Source organism: Ambystoma mexicanum, chromosome 7q (assembly GCF_040938575.1).
Source record: "Ambystoma mexicanum isolate Mex_15411 chromosome 7q, UKY_AmexF1_1, whole genome shotgun sequence".
In the NCBI taxonomy this organism is placed as follows: domain Eukaryota; kingdom Metazoa; phylum Chordata; class Amphibia; order Caudata; family Ambystomatidae; genus Ambystoma; species Ambystoma mexicanum.
In genome coordinates this window covers 552,289,987-552,309,095 of record NC_090941.1, presented here as the reverse complement: position 1 = coordinate 552,309,095, position 19,109 = coordinate 552,289,987, and the positions used below count along the sequence as shown (strand labels likewise).

General features: G+C 47.1%; 1 protein-coding gene across 3 annotated transcripts in view; it reads left to right on the top strand.

The window, feature by feature from the left end:
- Positions 1-19,109, top strand: part of DGKH (diacylglycerol kinase eta) — a 1,951,678-nt gene that overhangs the window by 1,828,749 nt on the left and 103,820 nt on the right. For all 3 annotated transcript variants that reach the window (XM_069640477.1, XM_069640476.1, XM_069640478.1), the window contains 2 exons: positions 11,792-11,884; positions 13,120-13,239. In XM_069640477.1, coding sequence (XP_069496578.1) covers positions 11,792-11,884; positions 13,120-13,239 — 213 coding nt within the window. The remainder of the gene's footprint in view (positions 1-11,791; positions 11,885-13,119; positions 13,240-19,109) is intronic.

The window sequence follows — 19,109 nt, the reverse complement described above, 5'->3', positions numbered from 1 at the left end:
TCCTCACCATTCCGGTCATGGCCCAATTCCTGAAGGGCTGTCTCAATATGTTTCCGCCAATTTCCTTTGTTGTCCCAGATTAGGATCTTAACCTGGTTTTGACCTATTTGATGGCGGCTCCGTTCGAGCCCATGCTCTCCTGTTCCTTAAGGCTGTTTCATAAAACAACCTTCTTAGTTGCAATCATGTCAATCAGGAGGGTAACAGAGTTGCAAGCTTTGTGCTGCAAACCTCAGGGTCTACGACTGGCTTCCTTCCTAAAGTAGTTTCGGAGTTTCACCTCTTTCAATCTATTAATTTGCCTGTCTTTTACCCTCCACCACATCCCTCGAAGGAAGAAGAGCGGTTCCACTATCTTGACCCCAAAAGAGCCTTAAATTTTTATGTTGCTCGTACATCTGAGTTTCAGAAGACTGACCAGTTGTTGGTGGTGCATTCATTATCCCGTAAGAGTCTCGCTAATCATTGGATTATTTTGTGTTTAGCCGAATGTTACCAGTCAGCAGACGGGGAGCTTCCTCCCTGGCATAAGGGCACATTCAATCAGAGGGGTCTCAGCTTTTACAGCCCTGCAGAGAGGGGGGGGGGTTCCTGTTAAGGACATATGTTGTGCGGCCACATGGTCGTCCTTGCACACATTTACCAAGCATTATTCTATTCTTTGGATATTACACGTGGGGCTGAGGCACAGTTTGGTATAGCAGTTATCCAAAATCTGCTTGCTTAACACTTTCTGCCCTCCTCCGTTTATCCTAGCTGCTTGGGGAGTCTATCAAGATGTAGAATCTGTGGGAGAAAAGCAATCCATTGAAGGAGAAATTACTTACTGTAATGATCTTTATATGGATTCTTCTCCCACAGATTCATCATCTCTCATCCATCCCTGCTCAGAAAGCGCTTATGGCTTAATGCTTCAGATTAAGCGAAAGATAGACAGTAATGGCTCTAAGGTGACCGCTTTTATTGGCTAGACACTTGTTTAAAAAAAAAAAATCCAATGTCTAATTGATTGGGTGTCTCCCCCCTGGGATGTTTCCCATTGTTTAATTTGTATACGCTGGTTAGCCTTTGCTCCCGTTGTTTTTCCTTTGCAGTGTTCAAGCGCAGGAAAAAAGGGGAGGAACTGAAGCATTGGGCATAGTGACGTGCTATAGAAACCACGCCTGATGTCACATCTGGAGCCCAAGACCGAGCAAGACGGATCGACAGCCGGGTCAAGGTACACTATGCACCCTGTCGAAAAAGTTTCCAAGAAGCACAGCTGGACGAGGATATCTATCAAGATGAGAATCTGCGGTAGAAGAATCCACATAAATTTCATTACGGTAAGTAATTTCCCCTTTGAATTGGTAAATAAGAGCATTCGTGGGTGCCTGAGAGCCATTCCACAGGTGGTCGGGCAGCTACATCTGCACTGCAGAAAGGGGTTCCCTTGATTGAAATATTTAATTAATATGCAAATAATTAGATTCTACCTGAACCACCCCAAACATACTTATTTATTATACATTTTGTCACTGCCACATTCTGTTCCTGATAGTCACAACAAAATGTGTTGTCTGCTGCAAAAACCTAAATTAGAAACGAACACGTGTGACCGCTAATTCAAAAAAAGACCTGTGAAAACCACATTATCTCTGCAATATCCCAGTGTTCAGACTTACATTTAATGAGGCAGAACATGCAAGTAAGTATAATTAGACTGATAGCTACTTCATTGCTGCATATCAGTCAGGCGGCGAAATGGGCATTTGTCCACAAAACATTACTGACATGATGCATTTGTATGTATGTAAGGCACATTTCGAGGGGATTGGGTCTTCCGACGTATTCCATATCTATGACAGTAATCACCACAGCTGTGCTGCTTTGGAAAATCTTCCTGCGTCGATGATGTCGATACGCCACCCTCGAGGACCTCCTCCGACGGCCGACGTCACTGGATGTTATAAGTAGGACGCACGACGCCCGTAGCCTCAGTTCTGTTTTTTCTGCGAACGTGTTCGCTTCGGAGATCTCGGCGCGCCTCGACTCTTTGGAGTTTCTGTTCTTTCGGTTCTTCGAACCTGTTCGTTTGTGAGGTTAAAGTCCTTCAAGATATCTACCTCTTCTTCCACCCCGCGTCCGGGCTTCAAGAAGTGCGGGTCCAAGATGTCGGTGACGGACTCGCACAACGCCTGCCTCTGGTGCCTCTGGGAGGCCCATGACACGGATGATTGTGTCGACTGCCAGCCGCTTACGTCCAAAGCCTTGCGGTAGCGCAAGAAGAAACTGCCGGTCGGTAAGGTGTCCAAGCCCCGGAAGTCGAGGTCCACGGGGCTTTTCGACGGACGATTCGAGGGGCAACTCTCTGTATCGTCATCGGGAGTCCAGAGGGTCTCGGTCCCGGAATGGGTCCTGCCACTCCTCTGCCTCTCCTCTCATTCGAGGACTCCCACCGTCGGCGGGTCGCTTATCCCACCAAGCATGCGATGCCGGAGGAATGGGCTTCCTTCGGTAAGAAAATGCTAGCGATTCTCGAATCGCAGGGCACTGGTCCATCCGCGCCTCCGAGTGGGGTCAGTCGTGATCGGACTAGAGACACCACTCGTACGCCTTCGGGCTCGGTTGGTCGGCACAATTCGTGGGAGCGGTCCCGCTCAGACAAGGGGAATCGTTCTAGTCATGCCCGTTCCAGGTCCCGGTCCTCGACGCGCTCGAGACCGTGTGAGCCTGTGATGTCTTCGAGGAAGACGTCGATGCCTGTGGCGCTGAGGTCGTCGAGGGACTCTCTCGAGGCTCCGCCTCCGAGGAAGTAGTCGACGACATCGGCGCCCAGGATGTCGAGGGACACGCTCGGGGCTCCACCCTCGAGGCCTGTGTTGATGCTGTCGGCTCCGCGTTCGGCGTCAACGCCGATTCACTCAATGCCTTTCGAGGCTGTTTCGACAGGGGTACCCCAGGGCACGGTGGAACTCCCTAGAAAGTCTCTGGCCAAGGTCAAGCATGGCTTTGTTCCCCATTCTGTGCCCACTTTCCGCCATCTTGAGTACATTTCGGAGGTGGATGAGAGCTCTGATGATGGCATGGTTCCTGATACGGTGCCAGATGAGATTCTCTCGGGCCATAGCCAGATTGAGGACCTACGTCAGTCCCTGCACGACGCTAGTGGTCTGGACACCTCTCCGGAGGTGGAGTTTTGTAGGCCTGAACCTGGCACCCATGCCAACTCCTCGTACTGCTGCCTTATGTCTAGGGTCACTGAATACTTGGGGTGGTCTGCTCCCCCAGGGGATTTTCTTCAGGATGACCTCACGGATATCCTCGACCAAGGTCCACCAACTGACCCGGTACTGCCGTTCCATATGGCTTTACAGAGGAGGGTGGCGGCGGCTTGGACTGCTCCGGAGAGTCTCTCGGCAGTGGGCAAGTCTTTGCCGCGAAAATACCGCCCAGCCAGTAGCGACCCCTGCTACTTGACCAAGCACCCCACTCCGGAGAGTTTGGTGGTGCAGGCGGCTACGGCCCCAGAAAAGCAGGCGTCGTATCCTACCATCCCTCCTGATAGGGACGACAAGCGTTTTGATGGTTGGGCGAGGAAAGTGTTTTCTTCAGGGGGGTATGGCTCTTCAGGCGGCCAACTTTGTATGTGCCTTGTCACGTTTCACGCACACTCTGTGGAACTGTGTTTCCTTAGCGGCTGAACATATTCCCGAAGGGGACGAACGGGATGGTTTTCTTGCTATGGTCCAGGATGGCAAGGATGCCATGTGTGAGGCCGTTCAGTCGGGTTTGGACATGGCAGATTGTGTCAGCCGGTCCATGGCAGCGAGCACCATAATACGCAGGTTTGCGTGGTTGCGGAAGTCAGGGTTTGCTCCTGATGTGCAGGCCCGGCTCCTCACCATGCCCTTTGACGGTGAACATCCTTTTGGCAGCAAGGCTGACGAGCCTTGAGAGGTTGCAGACCTCCAAAGAAGTCGTTGGGCGCTGCAGTTCGCCAACCTCTGCCTTTTCGTCCTAGGGAACAGCAATGGAGGGGATGTTCTTTTCGTTATTACTCATCCTTTGGTAAAGCAAGAGGAGCTGCCAGTCAAAGGGGCCACCGTAGGAGTGCCAGAGGTGGAAAGCAGGGTACTCGAGGTGCCAAAGCCGCTTGGGCAGTTGCCTCTTTGCCCTCAGGCAACACCGCAGCCGCTTCAGCTCAGTCATGAGGCCATGTCCCATGGTTCGCCGGTTGGGGGAAGGCTGGCGCAGCATCTTGTTGAATTGCGTGCCATTATTTCAGATGTGTGGGTTCTGGAGATCATAGCCCACGGCTACTGTCTTCCCTTTCGGCAGAGGCCTCACGACAATCCACCGGGGAATCTCTCATTGCAGAGTCCGGATCCGCTCCTTGTGCAGGAGATTCAAGCCCTGCTGGAGAAAGGCGCCATAGAACTGGTGCCTGTAGTGGAGAGGAACAAGGGATGGTATATACCTTATTTTTTGATTTCCAAGAAAGATGGGGGATTGAGACCCATCCTGGACTTGCACGGTTTGAACAAACTCCTCAAGAAGGAAAAGTTCAAGATGGTTACTCTTTCTCAAGTCCTCCAGGCCCTTCAACTTTGGGACTGGTTGGGGTGTTTCGACCTCAAGGACGCTTATTTTCATGTGCCGATCCATCCAAAGCACAAGAAGTACCTGAGGTTCGTGGTTGGCGACTCGCACTTTGTTTCGGGTCCTGCCATTCGGATTGACCTCCGCCCCAAGGGTCTTCACCAAGCTCATGGTAGTGGTGGCAGCGCATCTCAGGAAAGGGGGGATTCACGTCTACCCCTCCCTGGACGATTGGTTGATCAGGGCGCGCTCTCCTGAGCAAGTCCTGGATCATCTGTCTGTCACCTGCCACTCCCTCCACAAGCTGGGCTTCTCCCTCAACTTAAAGAAGTCCCACTTGACGCCAACTCAAAGGCTCCAGTACATCGGAGCAGTGCTCGACACGTCCCTGGAGCAGTGTTTTCCTCCCCAGGTGAGGGCTCATCACGTTCAGCAGATGGTACACAAGTTTCAGCATGCCCAGAGTCTCCCAGCGTTCAAGTTCTTGAGATTGCTCGGCCTCATGGCATCCTGCATTCTTCTGGTGCCAGAGGCCAGGTTGCGGATGAGATCTTTGCAATGGGCACTCTACCCCAAGTGGTCTCAGTCCTCCGGCGGGATGTCGTACCCTGTTCCGGTGCCGTCCTCGGTCGGCCAGGACCTTCTGTGGTGGGCCGTCGAAGGCAATCAGATGAAGGGGGCTCCATTTTGGCTACCCTGGCTGGAGGTGAAGATCGTGAAGGACACATCCCTCACTGGATGGGGAGCTCATGCCAACGAGTTGACAGTCAGCGGTCGTTGGTCTCCGTCGGAGTCCAGACTCCATATCAATCTGTTGGAGCTGAGGGCCGTCAGGCTTGCCCTGAAGGCTTTTCTGCCGACTGTGCGTGGAAAGAATGTCCTGATCCTGACGGACAACACAGTGGCCATGCACTACCTCAACAAAAAGGGGGGGGGCAGGGTCACTTCTTCTGTGCAGAGAGGCGATGCAGCTCTGGTTCTGGGCAATCCAGCAGGAAGTTTCGATCTCGGTAGTTCATCTGGCCGGAGACGAAAACGAGACGGCGGATGCTCTGAGCAGGCAGAGCGCGCTCTCTCACGAGTGGGAGTTGGCTCAGGAGATTCTTCTGGAGATCTTCGACCTTTGGGGGAGCCCTCAAGTGGATCTCTTAGCCTCCAGTGTCAACCGGAAGTGCGAAAGGTTCTGCTCGTAGGAATTTCCTCCAAGAGGAGTCTTAGGAGACGCGTTCATGGTGGAGTGGTCATTCACACTGCTGTATGCATTTCCTCCAGTCCCCGTCATCCCGCAAGTGCTGCGGAGGTTACGAAGGTTCGGTTCCCGGATGATCCTCATTGCTCCGGCATGGGCCCGGAGGACGTGGTACCCGGCCCTTCTCGACTTGTCCATCTGCCCTCCACGTTGTCTTCCCTACCGAGACGGTCTGCTCTCACGCGAGAGGGGTCAGGTTATCCATCCAGAGGTCAGATCCCTCAACCTTCACGCTTGGTTTCTGAAAGGTTGAGGTATAAGGATTGGGACCTCCCTGAAGACGTGATGGAGGTATTGCTTTCGGCCAGAAGGCCCGCAACAAAGTCCCTGTACCGTTGCCGTTGGAGAAAGTTCTGCGACTGGTGCAGGGTTAAGACTGTGGATCCGTTTTCATGTGACCTTCCTGTGGTTCTGTCTTTTTTGCTTTCTTTAGCCCACAGGGGCTTGCAAGTGGGCACCGTTAAAGGTTACCTGGCGGCGCTGTGCATATTTAAGCGCTCGTCTGAAGAGTGTTCTTATTTTAAAATCCCTTTAATTTCTCAGTTTCTAAAAGGGCTCACTAATGTGTTCCCTCCGTCACCTTTCCAGGTGCCCGGTTGGGATTTGAACCTTGTCCTCGAGTTTCTGATGGGTGCTCCGTTTGAGCCTTTGCATTTGTGCCCTTTGAGACTGTTAACTCTTAAAACTGTATTTTTGGTTGCGGTCACTTCCGCTCGCAGAGTGATTGAGTTACAGGCACTTTCAGTTAAGCATCCTTAACTGTATTTCATAAGGACAGGGTTGTCCCTATAGTTCGCCCTTCCTTTCTTCCGAAGGTGGTGTCGGAATATCATTTAGGCCAGAAGGTTATTCTTCTGGCATTTTATCCTCCTCCGCATCCTGATAAGGAAAAGGAGAGGCTCCATAGGCTCGATCTTAGGAGAGCTTTAAGCTTTTATATTTCACGCATGTCCCAGGTCAGAGTGGATGATCAACTCTTCATTGGTTACGCCCAAAAGCGTTTGGGACAAGCTGTGACTAAGCAGACTTTGTCTCGCTGGATTATTCTGGCTATTTCTGAATGCTACCGCTTGGCGGGTAAGGACCCTCCGGTCGGCTTGCGGGCCCATTCTACCAGGGTTATGGCTGCCTCTACTGCCCTACAGAGGGGTGTTCCTATTCGTAACATCTGTGATGCAGCCACCTGGGCTTCGGTCCATACTTTTGTACGTCACTACTCCCTCGATTGCATCCGTGGGCAGGATCTGGCCTTTGGCAAGGTGGTCCTTTGCTCTGCAATTTGATTGGGCATTCTAAATTTCTGTATTCTAAATTCTTTTCCCACCTCCTTGCATTGGTACTGCTTTGGAGTCTCTCATAGATATGGAATACGTCGGAGGACTCAATCCCCTCAAAGAACAAGCTACTCTCTTACCTGGTAACGTTCTTTCGATGGGATGGTCCGACGACGTATTCCATATCGCTCCCTCCCTGCCTTCCCTGCTACATAATTTCTTATGCGTTTGCAGCTTACGTTTCCGCAAGGCTTTGTGTGGTCAGACTGGCAGAAGACTGGTGCCACATGTTCTGGGAAAAAACCACAACTGAGGCTACCGGCGTTGTGCGTCCTACTTATAACATCAAGTGACGTCGGCCGTCGGAGGAGGTCCTCGAGGGCGGCGTATCCACGTCATCGACGCAGGACGCAGACGCCAAAAGATTTTCCGAAGCAGCACAGCTGTGGTGATTACTGTCATAGATATGGAATATGTCGTCGGACCATCCCATTGAAAGAACTTTACCAGGAAAGAGAGTAACTTGTTCTTCTTTGCTCCCTTTCCTGTGTCTTCTGCATATCGCATTGAAAAGCTTTCAAAATTTGAGAAAACTTTGGGAGAAATGTATCCATTAGAAGAACAAGTTAATTATATTTGTTAGTGTTTTCTTTTTTTGGTGGTATAGTATTCCTACCACATATTTGTCATCAACGTTCCCACCCACCCCTCTGTTCTTAAATAGGTTTTTCCTTTTTCTTTTTAATGTGAAGTTTCTTCGTGCGACCCGGGTAAAGGGTACAACTGAGTGCATAGGTTTCATTTGACTCTCTATATGTGCCGAGGACTTCTTTTCATGAGCAAAAGGCACTACTGATGCTATTCAGGGAGTGTGCGAGGAGCCACCAATTGATGCTACACAATGACTGTCACCAGTGGTGGACTAGGAATTAAAGGAGGTCCTGGAAATAATTTTCAAAGTGGCCCCATATTGCACAATTTGAGCAAGCCCAAACCTTTTCCTATGCGAACATTCGGAAATAAAATAGGTTACCACTCAGAAGAGGCCTACTGAGAAATCTCGAGAGTTCCCTATGGACCAGTCCATCCCTGACTGTGACAAAACAATGTTGAACCATCCTGCACTTGGATGATGTTTCAATAAATGAGAAACCTAAGGTTCCTGTACTGTACGGTACCCACGAGAAAGAATATTTCCAAACTTAGGTAGCTTCTCCTTTTGCATCCAACAGCAGTTGTTGGAAAGGTGATGTATTAATTGGACAATTGAGCTACTCCTGGTGTAATGAAAACTTCTAACCATGTGTGCCTTTCAGCCATCTTGTTAAATGTAAGACACAAAAGTGCAAAACCATGGGTTTCTTGAGATTACTTTGTTGGATCATGCCACAGTTGGCAAATTGTAATAAATGTGTCTACCATTAAACTCAGATTTTATTAACTTTGGTAACGTTATTTGTTAAGAACACTCCTTTCAAAATATTGTGCATCTTTCGCACAATATCAGAATTAGCTTAGCTACTCTTCACCATGCATCACTGCTGTAAGTAATATTCATTGCTAAAGCCAATAGTTCCACTTGCGGTATGCTGTGGCAAATAGGCTGGCTATCTAGTGTAACTGGCAGGAGAAACTGATTGTCGTCTTTTTTGTATAGAAACTGTTATGACTTTTAGAAGGCACTCGTAACGTTATTAGTTTTATTTATTTGAATTCTTCTCAGCACGCCAAATCGCCCGCAGGCCTCAAGGCGCACACAAAACATGAGACAAACAGACAATCAAAGAAAGAGAATGCAGGAATCTAGAAAAGAACATGGAAGCTAAGGGGCCGTAAAGAAAAAAGTCTTCAGCTTCTTTTTGAAATCAACAAGTGAAATGGATAGCCTAAAGTGCTTAGGAATTTAGTTCCACATAACGGGGGCCATAACATCAAACCTGGTTTTCCCAAATTTGGCAAGGCGAAATCTGGGCTGGTTAAGCCTAGCCCGTTCCAGTGACCTAAGGGGTGGTACTGGTACATAACGCTGAATGCGCTCAGTGAGGTAGCTGGGGGCTTCAGCGTTCAAACACTTAAAACTAAGTGTAAGGATCTTAAAAGAAATCTGGTGCTTGATGGGTAACCAGTGCAATTTGTGTCTGGCTTCTGTAATAGAGTGCCGTCTTGGCAGACCCAGCAATGCTCTGCACAATTTTGTGTAATCTGAAGGGCGGCTAGGTTGGATTGAGCAGTGCTTTCTAAAAGACTGTTACAATAATCTAGCTTCGAGTTAACCAAAGCCGAGGCTAGAAGGGACATATTGTTAACAGACAGAAAATGACTCAAAAGGCTGAGCTGTTTATTAATCCAACCACATGAGGCACGAATCTTAGCCACATGAGGTCTCATGGTAAATTCTGCATCATTGGTAAAACTGAGCGTTTTTACGGTCTGAACCACGGGAATAGACACGTTGGAAATCAAGAATGCTGCATATTCAGAAGAGAGATTTTTAAGCATATGGCTAGAGGCGGCGATGAGAATCTCCTTTTTATCGATGTTCAAGGTCATGGTGTCCTGAATCATCCACGAATTAATGAGTGTAGATGGCATTGATAGCATCAGAGTCCACAGAATACACTTCTGACAGTTCAAGGATGACCTGGGTGACCTCAGCATAATTAATATACAGGACACCCAGGTCATCAAGCAGCAAAAGAAGAGGAAGAATATAGTTGTTAAAAAATGTCGGTGACAGTGAGGAACCCTGAGGAACACCCTGTGTCAAAAGAGTGGGAGAGGCATCATGAATAATGACACAAGCATTACGCGGACCCAGGAAGGGGACCATCAGTTGTGTGGTTAAGTCGGTATAGCCAACCAAGGATTGGAGCCTGGATGCCAATAGCTTGTGGCCGACCAAATCGAAGGCGGCGGAGAGATCCAGCAACATAAGTGCTGGATGACTGCGATCGATAATGGCCGCCAGGTTGGACTTTAAATCAAGCATGGCTGTCTCAGTACCGTGTCTGGCACGATAGCCAGATTGGCGAGGCCCCAGGATAGATTTTTCCTCTATGAATCTTTGTAATTGAAGGTAAGCCACCCGATCCATCACCTTGAGCAAGAACGGGACGCTCGTGATCGGGCGGTAGTGTTTGGGCAGAAGCGGGTCAAGATGATCCTTTTTAAGAAGCAACAAGATCCACGCTTCTTTGAGATCCGTTGGTTCCTGACCCTCAGGAAAAGACTGATTGATCAGTTTGGTCACCCAAGGGCCAATGGTATCGAGACACTGCACCAATAGTCTGGAAGGACAGGCATCACCCTTGCATGTAGTTGGCTTCATATCAAGAATAATCTTGGTTACTTCAGCCACTGTGCAGTGGGTAAAGGAAAAAGACAATTTAGGGACAGAGGACTCTGGAGTGACGACCAGCAGAGCAGAGGGGATGATTTGTATAACATTGTAACATATACACATTGTATTGTTCAAAATATATTAATGAGCCAACATTTCTTCCTGTATAAAAGCCTAAGTCCTTGTCTTTTCCAGTGCTGGTTTCCTTTGGTCACCATGCATCCTAAAGAAACCAAGCTCTAGCAACTTTTTTGACCTTTAATTATTTTTAAGAGCTACAGAAATATATAACCCGAGTGACAGGGATTTGAGTGCTTTAAATTATGGCTTCTGTTACCAGATGCTTGGATCTTTGTGCCAGAGCACTAGATTTGTATCTTAAACATGCAATATGCACTATTTAAGGTCGCTGCTTTTCAATGTCATTATGAATACTTGTGGGACCTGGTTGTAAGTTCACTTTACTGTGTTCAAGTTTTTGTGGTGTTTTGGTGTTGCTTGCTGAGAAGGAATTTCAGCTGAAAGTCATAATGGTCTTCAACCAACTCAACATAAAGAATGACAATTTCAGCATTGTTTTCTATAGTGCGCAACTATCATTAGTATGACTTTGCAGAACTGTGTCCTTATTTGAAAATGCAGTCACTGCACAACTCAGTTATCGAACAGAAAGGAGTCTGGTCTCTATATGAATGATACCTTGGATGTGTAATTGCTTGTATATTGTGAATAACGACTGTAAAGTGGGAGAAACACTTCTCACTACACACTACAGTACTTGATTTCATTGGAATAATAGGTCAGGGTTTGTGCTCAGACTTCATTTCTTTAACATTAATTCTCAATAACAGTGAAATGCAGAATAAATTACAGTCTAATATTGTTACAAAGGTGCCCTCCCTTTGGTTGTGTGGATGGAATGAAGTTTCAGTACGTGGCGAAATGTTGGCAGACTATCTGATGAATAAAGATGGAATTGGCAGTTAACAAAATGGTCTGATGTCCTCCGCCCCACAGATTAATGGTCTCATTACTCCACAGATTGTGTGCACCAACCAAACCAGCCCTCCCACCCGCTAGCACCATGCCTGCTTCATTGTGAGTCTTATTAGACTTCTGTTCTCTCAGATAGGTGAAGAAGAGCCTCCAAGGACGACGGCTGTCCTTACGAAATGTTATCCCAAAAAACTTCTGGGTTTCCTTTTATTGTAAAAATCAGTTCAAGTTCTGACCAATTGTATCTGCTCTCTCCTTTGAAATATGTATCTGCTCTCTCCTTTGAAATATGTTCTAGAAATTTGTTATCAGAAATACCTAACTTACATTCTCCCTTTTACTTTTCTCCAGAGCCTGACTCGAAGCACTGCCATGGAAATTGCTATCAATGTGAAGGCTCTGCACAATGAAACCGAGTCTTTACTAGTTGGAAGAGTTCCTTTGGTAAGCAAGCAATTAGTCAGTTGATGGAGTGCAAAATTCACAGTCGTGCTCTTGATCTGAGCCAATCTTTCCTGTTACACCTGTCTTGGAATTCGGGAGCCAACAAAATGTCATCGGAAAATCTGCATTGCAGGTCTTGATTTCAAAGAAGCTTCTTTTAGTTATTACTTGATCACTTAGTTGCAATATCTAGTTTCAGAAGGTATACGATGTTAAATGCAGCCTATGCACTAATCTCAGTGAGGCTCGGCTAGCATACAGAGGCATGAGGCTATAGCGTGTTACTGTGAGGGGTAATAATTTATTGGGGCAATACCTCCATGATTTTAAGAACTACTTTGAACTAGACATCCACTTCCTCACTGCCTGCTTGAGGCTCAGTGTAATTGAAAGTGTGAGAGGTACTAGGATAGAGTTCGAAACCTCAACTCCGACTGTACGATGCTTTAAAGGGCGATTGTGTGATTTTTACAATAGCTCTTTGTAACCATACAAGGGTTCTCATGAATATTTTCTTTATATAAATACTTGGCAGAAGCATATCCAGAAAACATAAAATTGATGATTCCTGAGACGTTAAGAACATTTATGAGCATGCATGGAAGGCAACGAAATTCTAATTTACATTTCAGTTTTCCTACAGATACAATTCTGCGTCGTCTTAAAATTATTTTCAACAAAGATCTTTTCCTCACCTTATTCATTTCCCCCAAAAACTTGTTAATGGTAATGTGCTATTTTAAGCGCCTAAAACATGTTATGGGCAAAACAGGTGTTATTTTTGACTTCCACCTGTTTTAATGCACCACCTGATTCTGAGATTTTAACACACCGATTCAGAAAATTTGAATTATTACCTACAGTTGCAATGGCAGTTAGGGACCTTAAAGAATTACTTCATGCAGTAATTACGGCTCTCCCCAGTGGATACTTATTGAACTCTACAATGAGAAATAACACCAACTCTGAATTGGGAATCACACTGCACAGTGTATCGGTAACATTACAAGAATCCAACATAAACTATAAAATCACCATCAGCTGTTTCAATTAGTTTTGTTAAGTTTACCTGCTAACCTTTTATTCAGTTTATAATGCATGGCATCAAAATGTGTGTCTTTAAAGTATGCATTTTTATTTTAATGACCACTCTTTTAAAACCTCTGAATGATCCTTTTTAAAGATACTAATTAAAACGAATATCCTATGTTTCCCCTCTCACATGTTCTTCATAGCAGTTGGAGTCACACCATGAGGAGCTTCTCTCTGATGCTTTACACAATGTTGAAATCGAATTGACAAAACTTGCAGAAATTCCATGGCTGTACTACGTTTTGCAACCAGATGATGAGGAGGTCGGTTAACATAATGTGTCTATTTTTCACCCATCTGTATTTTGAGAACATGCACATTTGATATAACCCCTTTTTTCATAGGCATTTGAAAAAATAGATTCATACCTTTGCACCAATTGAAGGATATACTAAGGTGTAGGGAGTACTAACTTGCAGTAATAAAGTTGAAAATAAATTTTGCAGCAAGGTTAAAACTTGCCACTTTGTCTAAAGAAACGGTTTAATATTGCACTTTATGTATAAGCTTTCAGGTTCCTTGTTTTTGTGAGGGCTATAGGGGATGCACAACATCCAGTTTGTTGCCTGAATTTTATGATCATTTCTTCTTCTTGTGTTTTAAAAAGCACCAAACATGCCATCTCACTTGTATTTCAGAGTGCTTTTTTGTGCACATATGTTTGCAGTAAATTCAAAGTTTTGTATGGCAAGCTCTGAAGAATCCCTCGTAGAATTTGTAATCTTTTTAAACAAGATGCAAGTGAAGATCCTTGATGGTGGAGTTAGGTAGTGGGTGGGTCATTAGTGAGGCTGTTTGGTGAACATTTAGAATGCAGTCAAGGTGTTAATTAAGTCCACTATCTTGTCTTTACCAGTTACTGTGTCCTGTGGCACCAATTTTCAGTTGCAGGCTTGCTGAGACAATTCAGATTATATTAATTTGTTGAGGGTAACCAGAGTTTCACTCGTAAACACTTGCAAAGCAATCAGCAATGATGGCACAATTCTGAGACATGTGCCATATATTGGTAGGAGGATACTGAGCAACAGAACGGTGGAAGATAAAGAGTACAACTGACAAAATCCAGGGACTGTAAAAACCTTATAGACATTGATCCCGACAGACTGCCTATATACATATTACACTACATCATGCAATTTGGTACTTAAAAGTCAATAGGGTGGATAATGTGCTTGTAGGTAGAGTGAGATCCATCTTGATTGAAGAGGTGGAACTTTAGTGAGGATATTGAATGCATCTTTTCACTTGTAGCAGAAGGGGATTAATCAAATGGGGCCATAAGAGAGAAGGAGCAGAAGCAAGAGGAGGTATAGGATGGCAGGGGGGGCCGTGGCTATTAGGGACTGAAGTAGAGTGGAGGGTGCACACAAGGTAGTACCGGAAAGCAGTGTTGGCAATTTATCGATTGACAGCCTGTGCAGAGATTTTATGACGAGCAATAGGAGTTTAAAGAGGGATTGGCTTTTCAGGGAACGTCATCTGGCATTGAGGCAGTGTTTGGAGGAGGAGAAGAGTGCAGAAGATTGTGCTGGGTGCGAATGGCAAAGTTAAATACTGTGTCAAGCATAGAGGAGGGTTGGACAGAGGTTAAGACGATAGAGCACTGGGGTGGTTTTGAGGATATTGGTGCAGTTGTGAAAAAGGTGTGAATTTCCCTGCTAGTAAGCAGGTTAGTTCTAGCTACCTTCGAGGTAGAGGTAATAAAATGAGAAAGTTCAAGTTAACTGTCAAGAGACACTCCAAGATTGTGTTCTTTGGTGGAGGAGGATCATGATGGTAGAGGTTAGTATGGTGGTGGCTCTTGAATTTGGAAGGTACACTACTTCTGTCTTTACCACTTAAGTGCTAGGGGTATATATTTTGAGCTGAATTACATGTGAAATCATTGTAAGACCCGCCAATCCGGCACTTACAAGTATTCAGAACATTCAATTTGGTCCTGGTCATGGGGTATTTTTAATTGAAGCATTTGTAGACTCTGCATAGTGAATCCAGTTACTTTATCAATGTTCATCACTGTTCACTTGCGAAGTCATGGAAATTTGAACTACGTATGACTGCAATCATTAAGTGATAATGATTAATAAATGTGTGTGCATTTTGTACATTGCACATTAGAAAGTCTTCGATTCTGGTATCAAAAGGGGATCTGGGCCCGGATGAGGGGGGATCCATGGTCCGAGACCAAACTGTGAACATTGTAGAAGAGGGGTCTCAGCCCGGACGAGGGGGTTTGTGGTCTGGGCTCGCAGGAGGGAGACCCGCCTTGAACTTTTGAAAGTGAAACCTTGACAAAGGAAAGGAACTTTTGTGTTTTCATTGCTGCATCAGGCCCTCTGCATTAAGAGACTGCCATTGCGACAGAGACTTTGGCGGAAGGCTCTGTTGCCTATGTGTTGAACTACTACCTTATGGTCAAGAAGTTAGAGTGTGTGCGAAGCCCACATGTGCCGCCTTACCACATGCTGAATACATGGGGAAGGGAAGCTAACTGCTCAACTATTCTGACATATAATTTCTTGAACACTTTTCTTTTGCGTACATTGTTATCCCACACCATTTTGTATTTAGAAGTAAGGATTGGCAGTAGGTTTATTAGTATAGGCCCTTTTATTTTGACGGACTCCACTAGGACTGCGTTATTATTTGATGGTCTTAGCTTGCTCCCATCCTTAGGTTTAGGTTTAGATAGGCGTTTTACCAACCCATTGAAGTTCAATAAACACCCTTGAATTGTGATCACTTGTTTGTCTTCAGTGTTTGATACCATGCCTTCCTTACACACTGCTCCAAGGATTCTCCTGAGTGGCCGGCACAGGTATCTTTTCCTGCCCAATCCTCCACCCCAGTGGAATGGAATAACTTCCACCTTAATATGCTAGACATCTTTGCCAAGGTGCCGGCAGCTTTGGCCTCGGCACCTTGCCCTCAGGCGATGTGTCCCACCGCGTCTGTTGCGACCGGCAGGTTACCCACCGGGGGCCACTTACACATGCCTACACGCTTGGCTTTGACCAGAGATGGCCGAGGTTCCTCTGTGACGATAGGCCCTGCCTTTGGACATCAAGGCTTCAGTGCCTGCTCTGACTTCAGCATCGTTTGCGCCGATCAGTGTCATTGACACTGCGGCTCTGTGGGAATACCCTGCTCTCCCTTTGGCCACCTTCATGTCTAAGATGTATGACATCTATAACGATTAGGGTGACCAGGTTACATTTGGGTTAGAACCCCCTGGTTTCTAGGAAGGCAAAATATTTCCCAGAGTAGTTCTACTTCGAAGTTGAGGATGCACTGGCTGAGGACCTGCAGGTCACTAGTATCCTCAATACCTCCCCGGAGATGGACATTCTGGCAGCTTCCACCACAGGAAAGCCTCAATCTGCTTTTCAACAATTGATAGTTAAGGTGGCAGTACTCTGAGGGTTTGAGCTCCGTCCAGATCAAAGGTTCAGTATGAATTGTGTGATATCTTGGACGATGCTCCCACAAAGGAGAGGCACTCCTGCCTTCAATGTGGCAGTAGAGGCCCCGGTGCTGGATATGTGGGAGTAACCTCAGTGACGAGCTATGCCACTCAATACCAATGGGAGGAATGCTTTCCCTGTTCAGCCCGGAATGGCAAGAACCACGTCCAACGCGTGGGCCTTACAGGCCATCCAACAGGGTTATTGCCTCAGGTTCCCATAGCCCTCAATCCATCCGCTTGTCTCTTGACCCCATCTGACTGGAGAAGGTCAGTCAGCTTCTATCACAGGGAGCGATCAAGCTGGTACTGGGCTTGGAATGAAGTAGCTGGGAGGTACTCCACCTATTTTCTGGTGGCGAAGGGCAACACACAGGCTTGCATTCCAGTCCGGATCTGCGGCTGCTGACCTTGTTCTTATGCAAGGAGAAGTTCAAGATGGTTACACTGGATCAGATTGTGCAAGCCCTCGATCTACAGGACTGGTTGGCATCACTGGACCTTCAGGATGCCTACTTCCACGTACCGATTCATTGAAAGCACAGGAATTACTTGAGGTTTGCAGTTGGCCAACATCACTACCAGTTCAAAGTCCTGCCGTTCGTTCTTTCTGCGACTCCCATGGTTTTCATCAAGCTGCTTACAGTGATGGTGGCTGACTTCAGGAGGGAGGGCATTCATGTCTTTCCCTACCTGGACGACTGGGTCGTCCGAGCTCACTCCCCAGATCTAGTGTCGGAGCATTTACTCAAACATCCACTCTATTGCACAGCCTGGGCTTTGCCCTGAACTTCAAAAATTCTAAGGTTTCACCGTCCCAGTCCCTACGATTTATTGCAGCGTTCTTGGGCACTCTCCTGTGCAGGGCTTTCTCGTTTGAGAATCAATTGGCCAACATCTTTTGAATGATCAATGTCCTCCAAACCCAGGACAAATCCTAGCCTCAGCTTTCCTGTGCCTTCTGTGCCTCATGCATCCTAGTGGCACCAGAGGCGAGGCTGCGCATGAGATCGCGTCAGTGGCTTCTCCATTGCCAGTGATCGCAATTGCAGGGGCTGATGTTGGACCTTTTGCAGGTCTTCGATCAGGTGGCTCACGATCTTGCATGGTGGGTCATACGGGACAACTTGCTGATAGGCGCATTGTTTTGTCAACCTTGACCCGAGGTGACGGTGGTCATGGATGCATCTCTGGCTGGTTGGGGTGCTCACCTGTCAGATCAACACCACAGACTAAATCTGGAAACCAAAACCGGAAAAAGGATGACTAATCTGGAAAGGACACAGACATCCCCGACCCGAGAGGGTAGCTCCCACGGCACCTGGATGGGTGACACCGGATAGACTGGAACACAGGCGGCACGCACAAAGACTGAGCCAACTCCCCCAGACAATCCCACCAACACTTTCGCCCATCCCTTAGTTACCGCCACGTACCACAGTGGTGTGGAATTGTCGAAATATTGGCAATCACCACTCTACCTGAGAGGTTGACATTGGCAGGTGCACTGGCCACAGGAGTATGAAGGGAAGATAAGGGGAGCTATGGGAGAGCATGTTAGAGGTGGGGGCCAGAGGAGTAAGGAACCTTGTATGCCAGTCGGACCCAGATCAGGACAGAGCCGCACCAGGGGAGAACCCAAAGCCGAGCGCCTGAATTCAGGATGGAGACACAAACTAACCAACCCTACTAACAATTTCCCTTTCTGCATACACCTCTCAAACTCCTAACCAACACAACCAAAATCTACAGCACAACAAACCGCACAAACTTCACTACATTGCAACAACAAAACAAAAACACGCATAGACTTGCACAACATTACACGATGAGTACCGGCCGCAAACACCCAAGGCCCAGCCAACGGACCCACCGGGCTGAGGCCGCCAACAGCACATCACTGCTCTCTTGCACTTTTCCTGCCTCCTCCCACTAACTCAACCTCCCCACCTCTTTCAGAGCCACCAGAGCGCCAGGGGACCACTCCGGTGGTGATAGTGCGTGGTACAAATGTCCTTTAACATTAACATTAACATCTGTTTGTGAGCGGACTGTGGTCTCCTGCCGAGTCTCTTTAACACATCAACTTTCTGAATCCGAAGACGATCAGGCTGGCCCTGGTCGCTTTCCCCTCTTCTCCTCTCCTCTGTGAAACACAAGACTGTGTTGGTCTTGACGGACAACGCAGTGGAATGTGATGTGGGGTCCTTGCCCCTATGCAGAGAAGCAATGTGACTGTGGTTCTTGGTCCTGGATAAGTGTCTTTCTGACAGCAGATCATCTGGCTGGAAGAGAGAATGTCACAGAGGCAGGCGTTGGACTACCACGAATGGAAGCTCTGCCAGGAAGTTCTGGAGGAGATCATCTCCTTTTGGGGGAATTCTCTCTCAAGTGGACGTCTTTGCTCCCAATCTCCACAGGAAGTGCGAGTTGTTAAGCTCTAGGAAATTTCCTCCCCACGGAGCATGCACTGACAGTCGAGTGGACTTTCAACCTCTTATGTGCGTCCCTGCTGATCTGTCATTTCGCTGGTTCTCATGAGATTGCACCTGCTCAGTACCACATTAATCCTGATCGCTCCACACTGAGGCCCGAGAACATGGTATCCAGAGTTGCTGGCCATTGCCATCTGCCCTCCCTGGCCCCTTCCATGGTGAGTAGACTTGT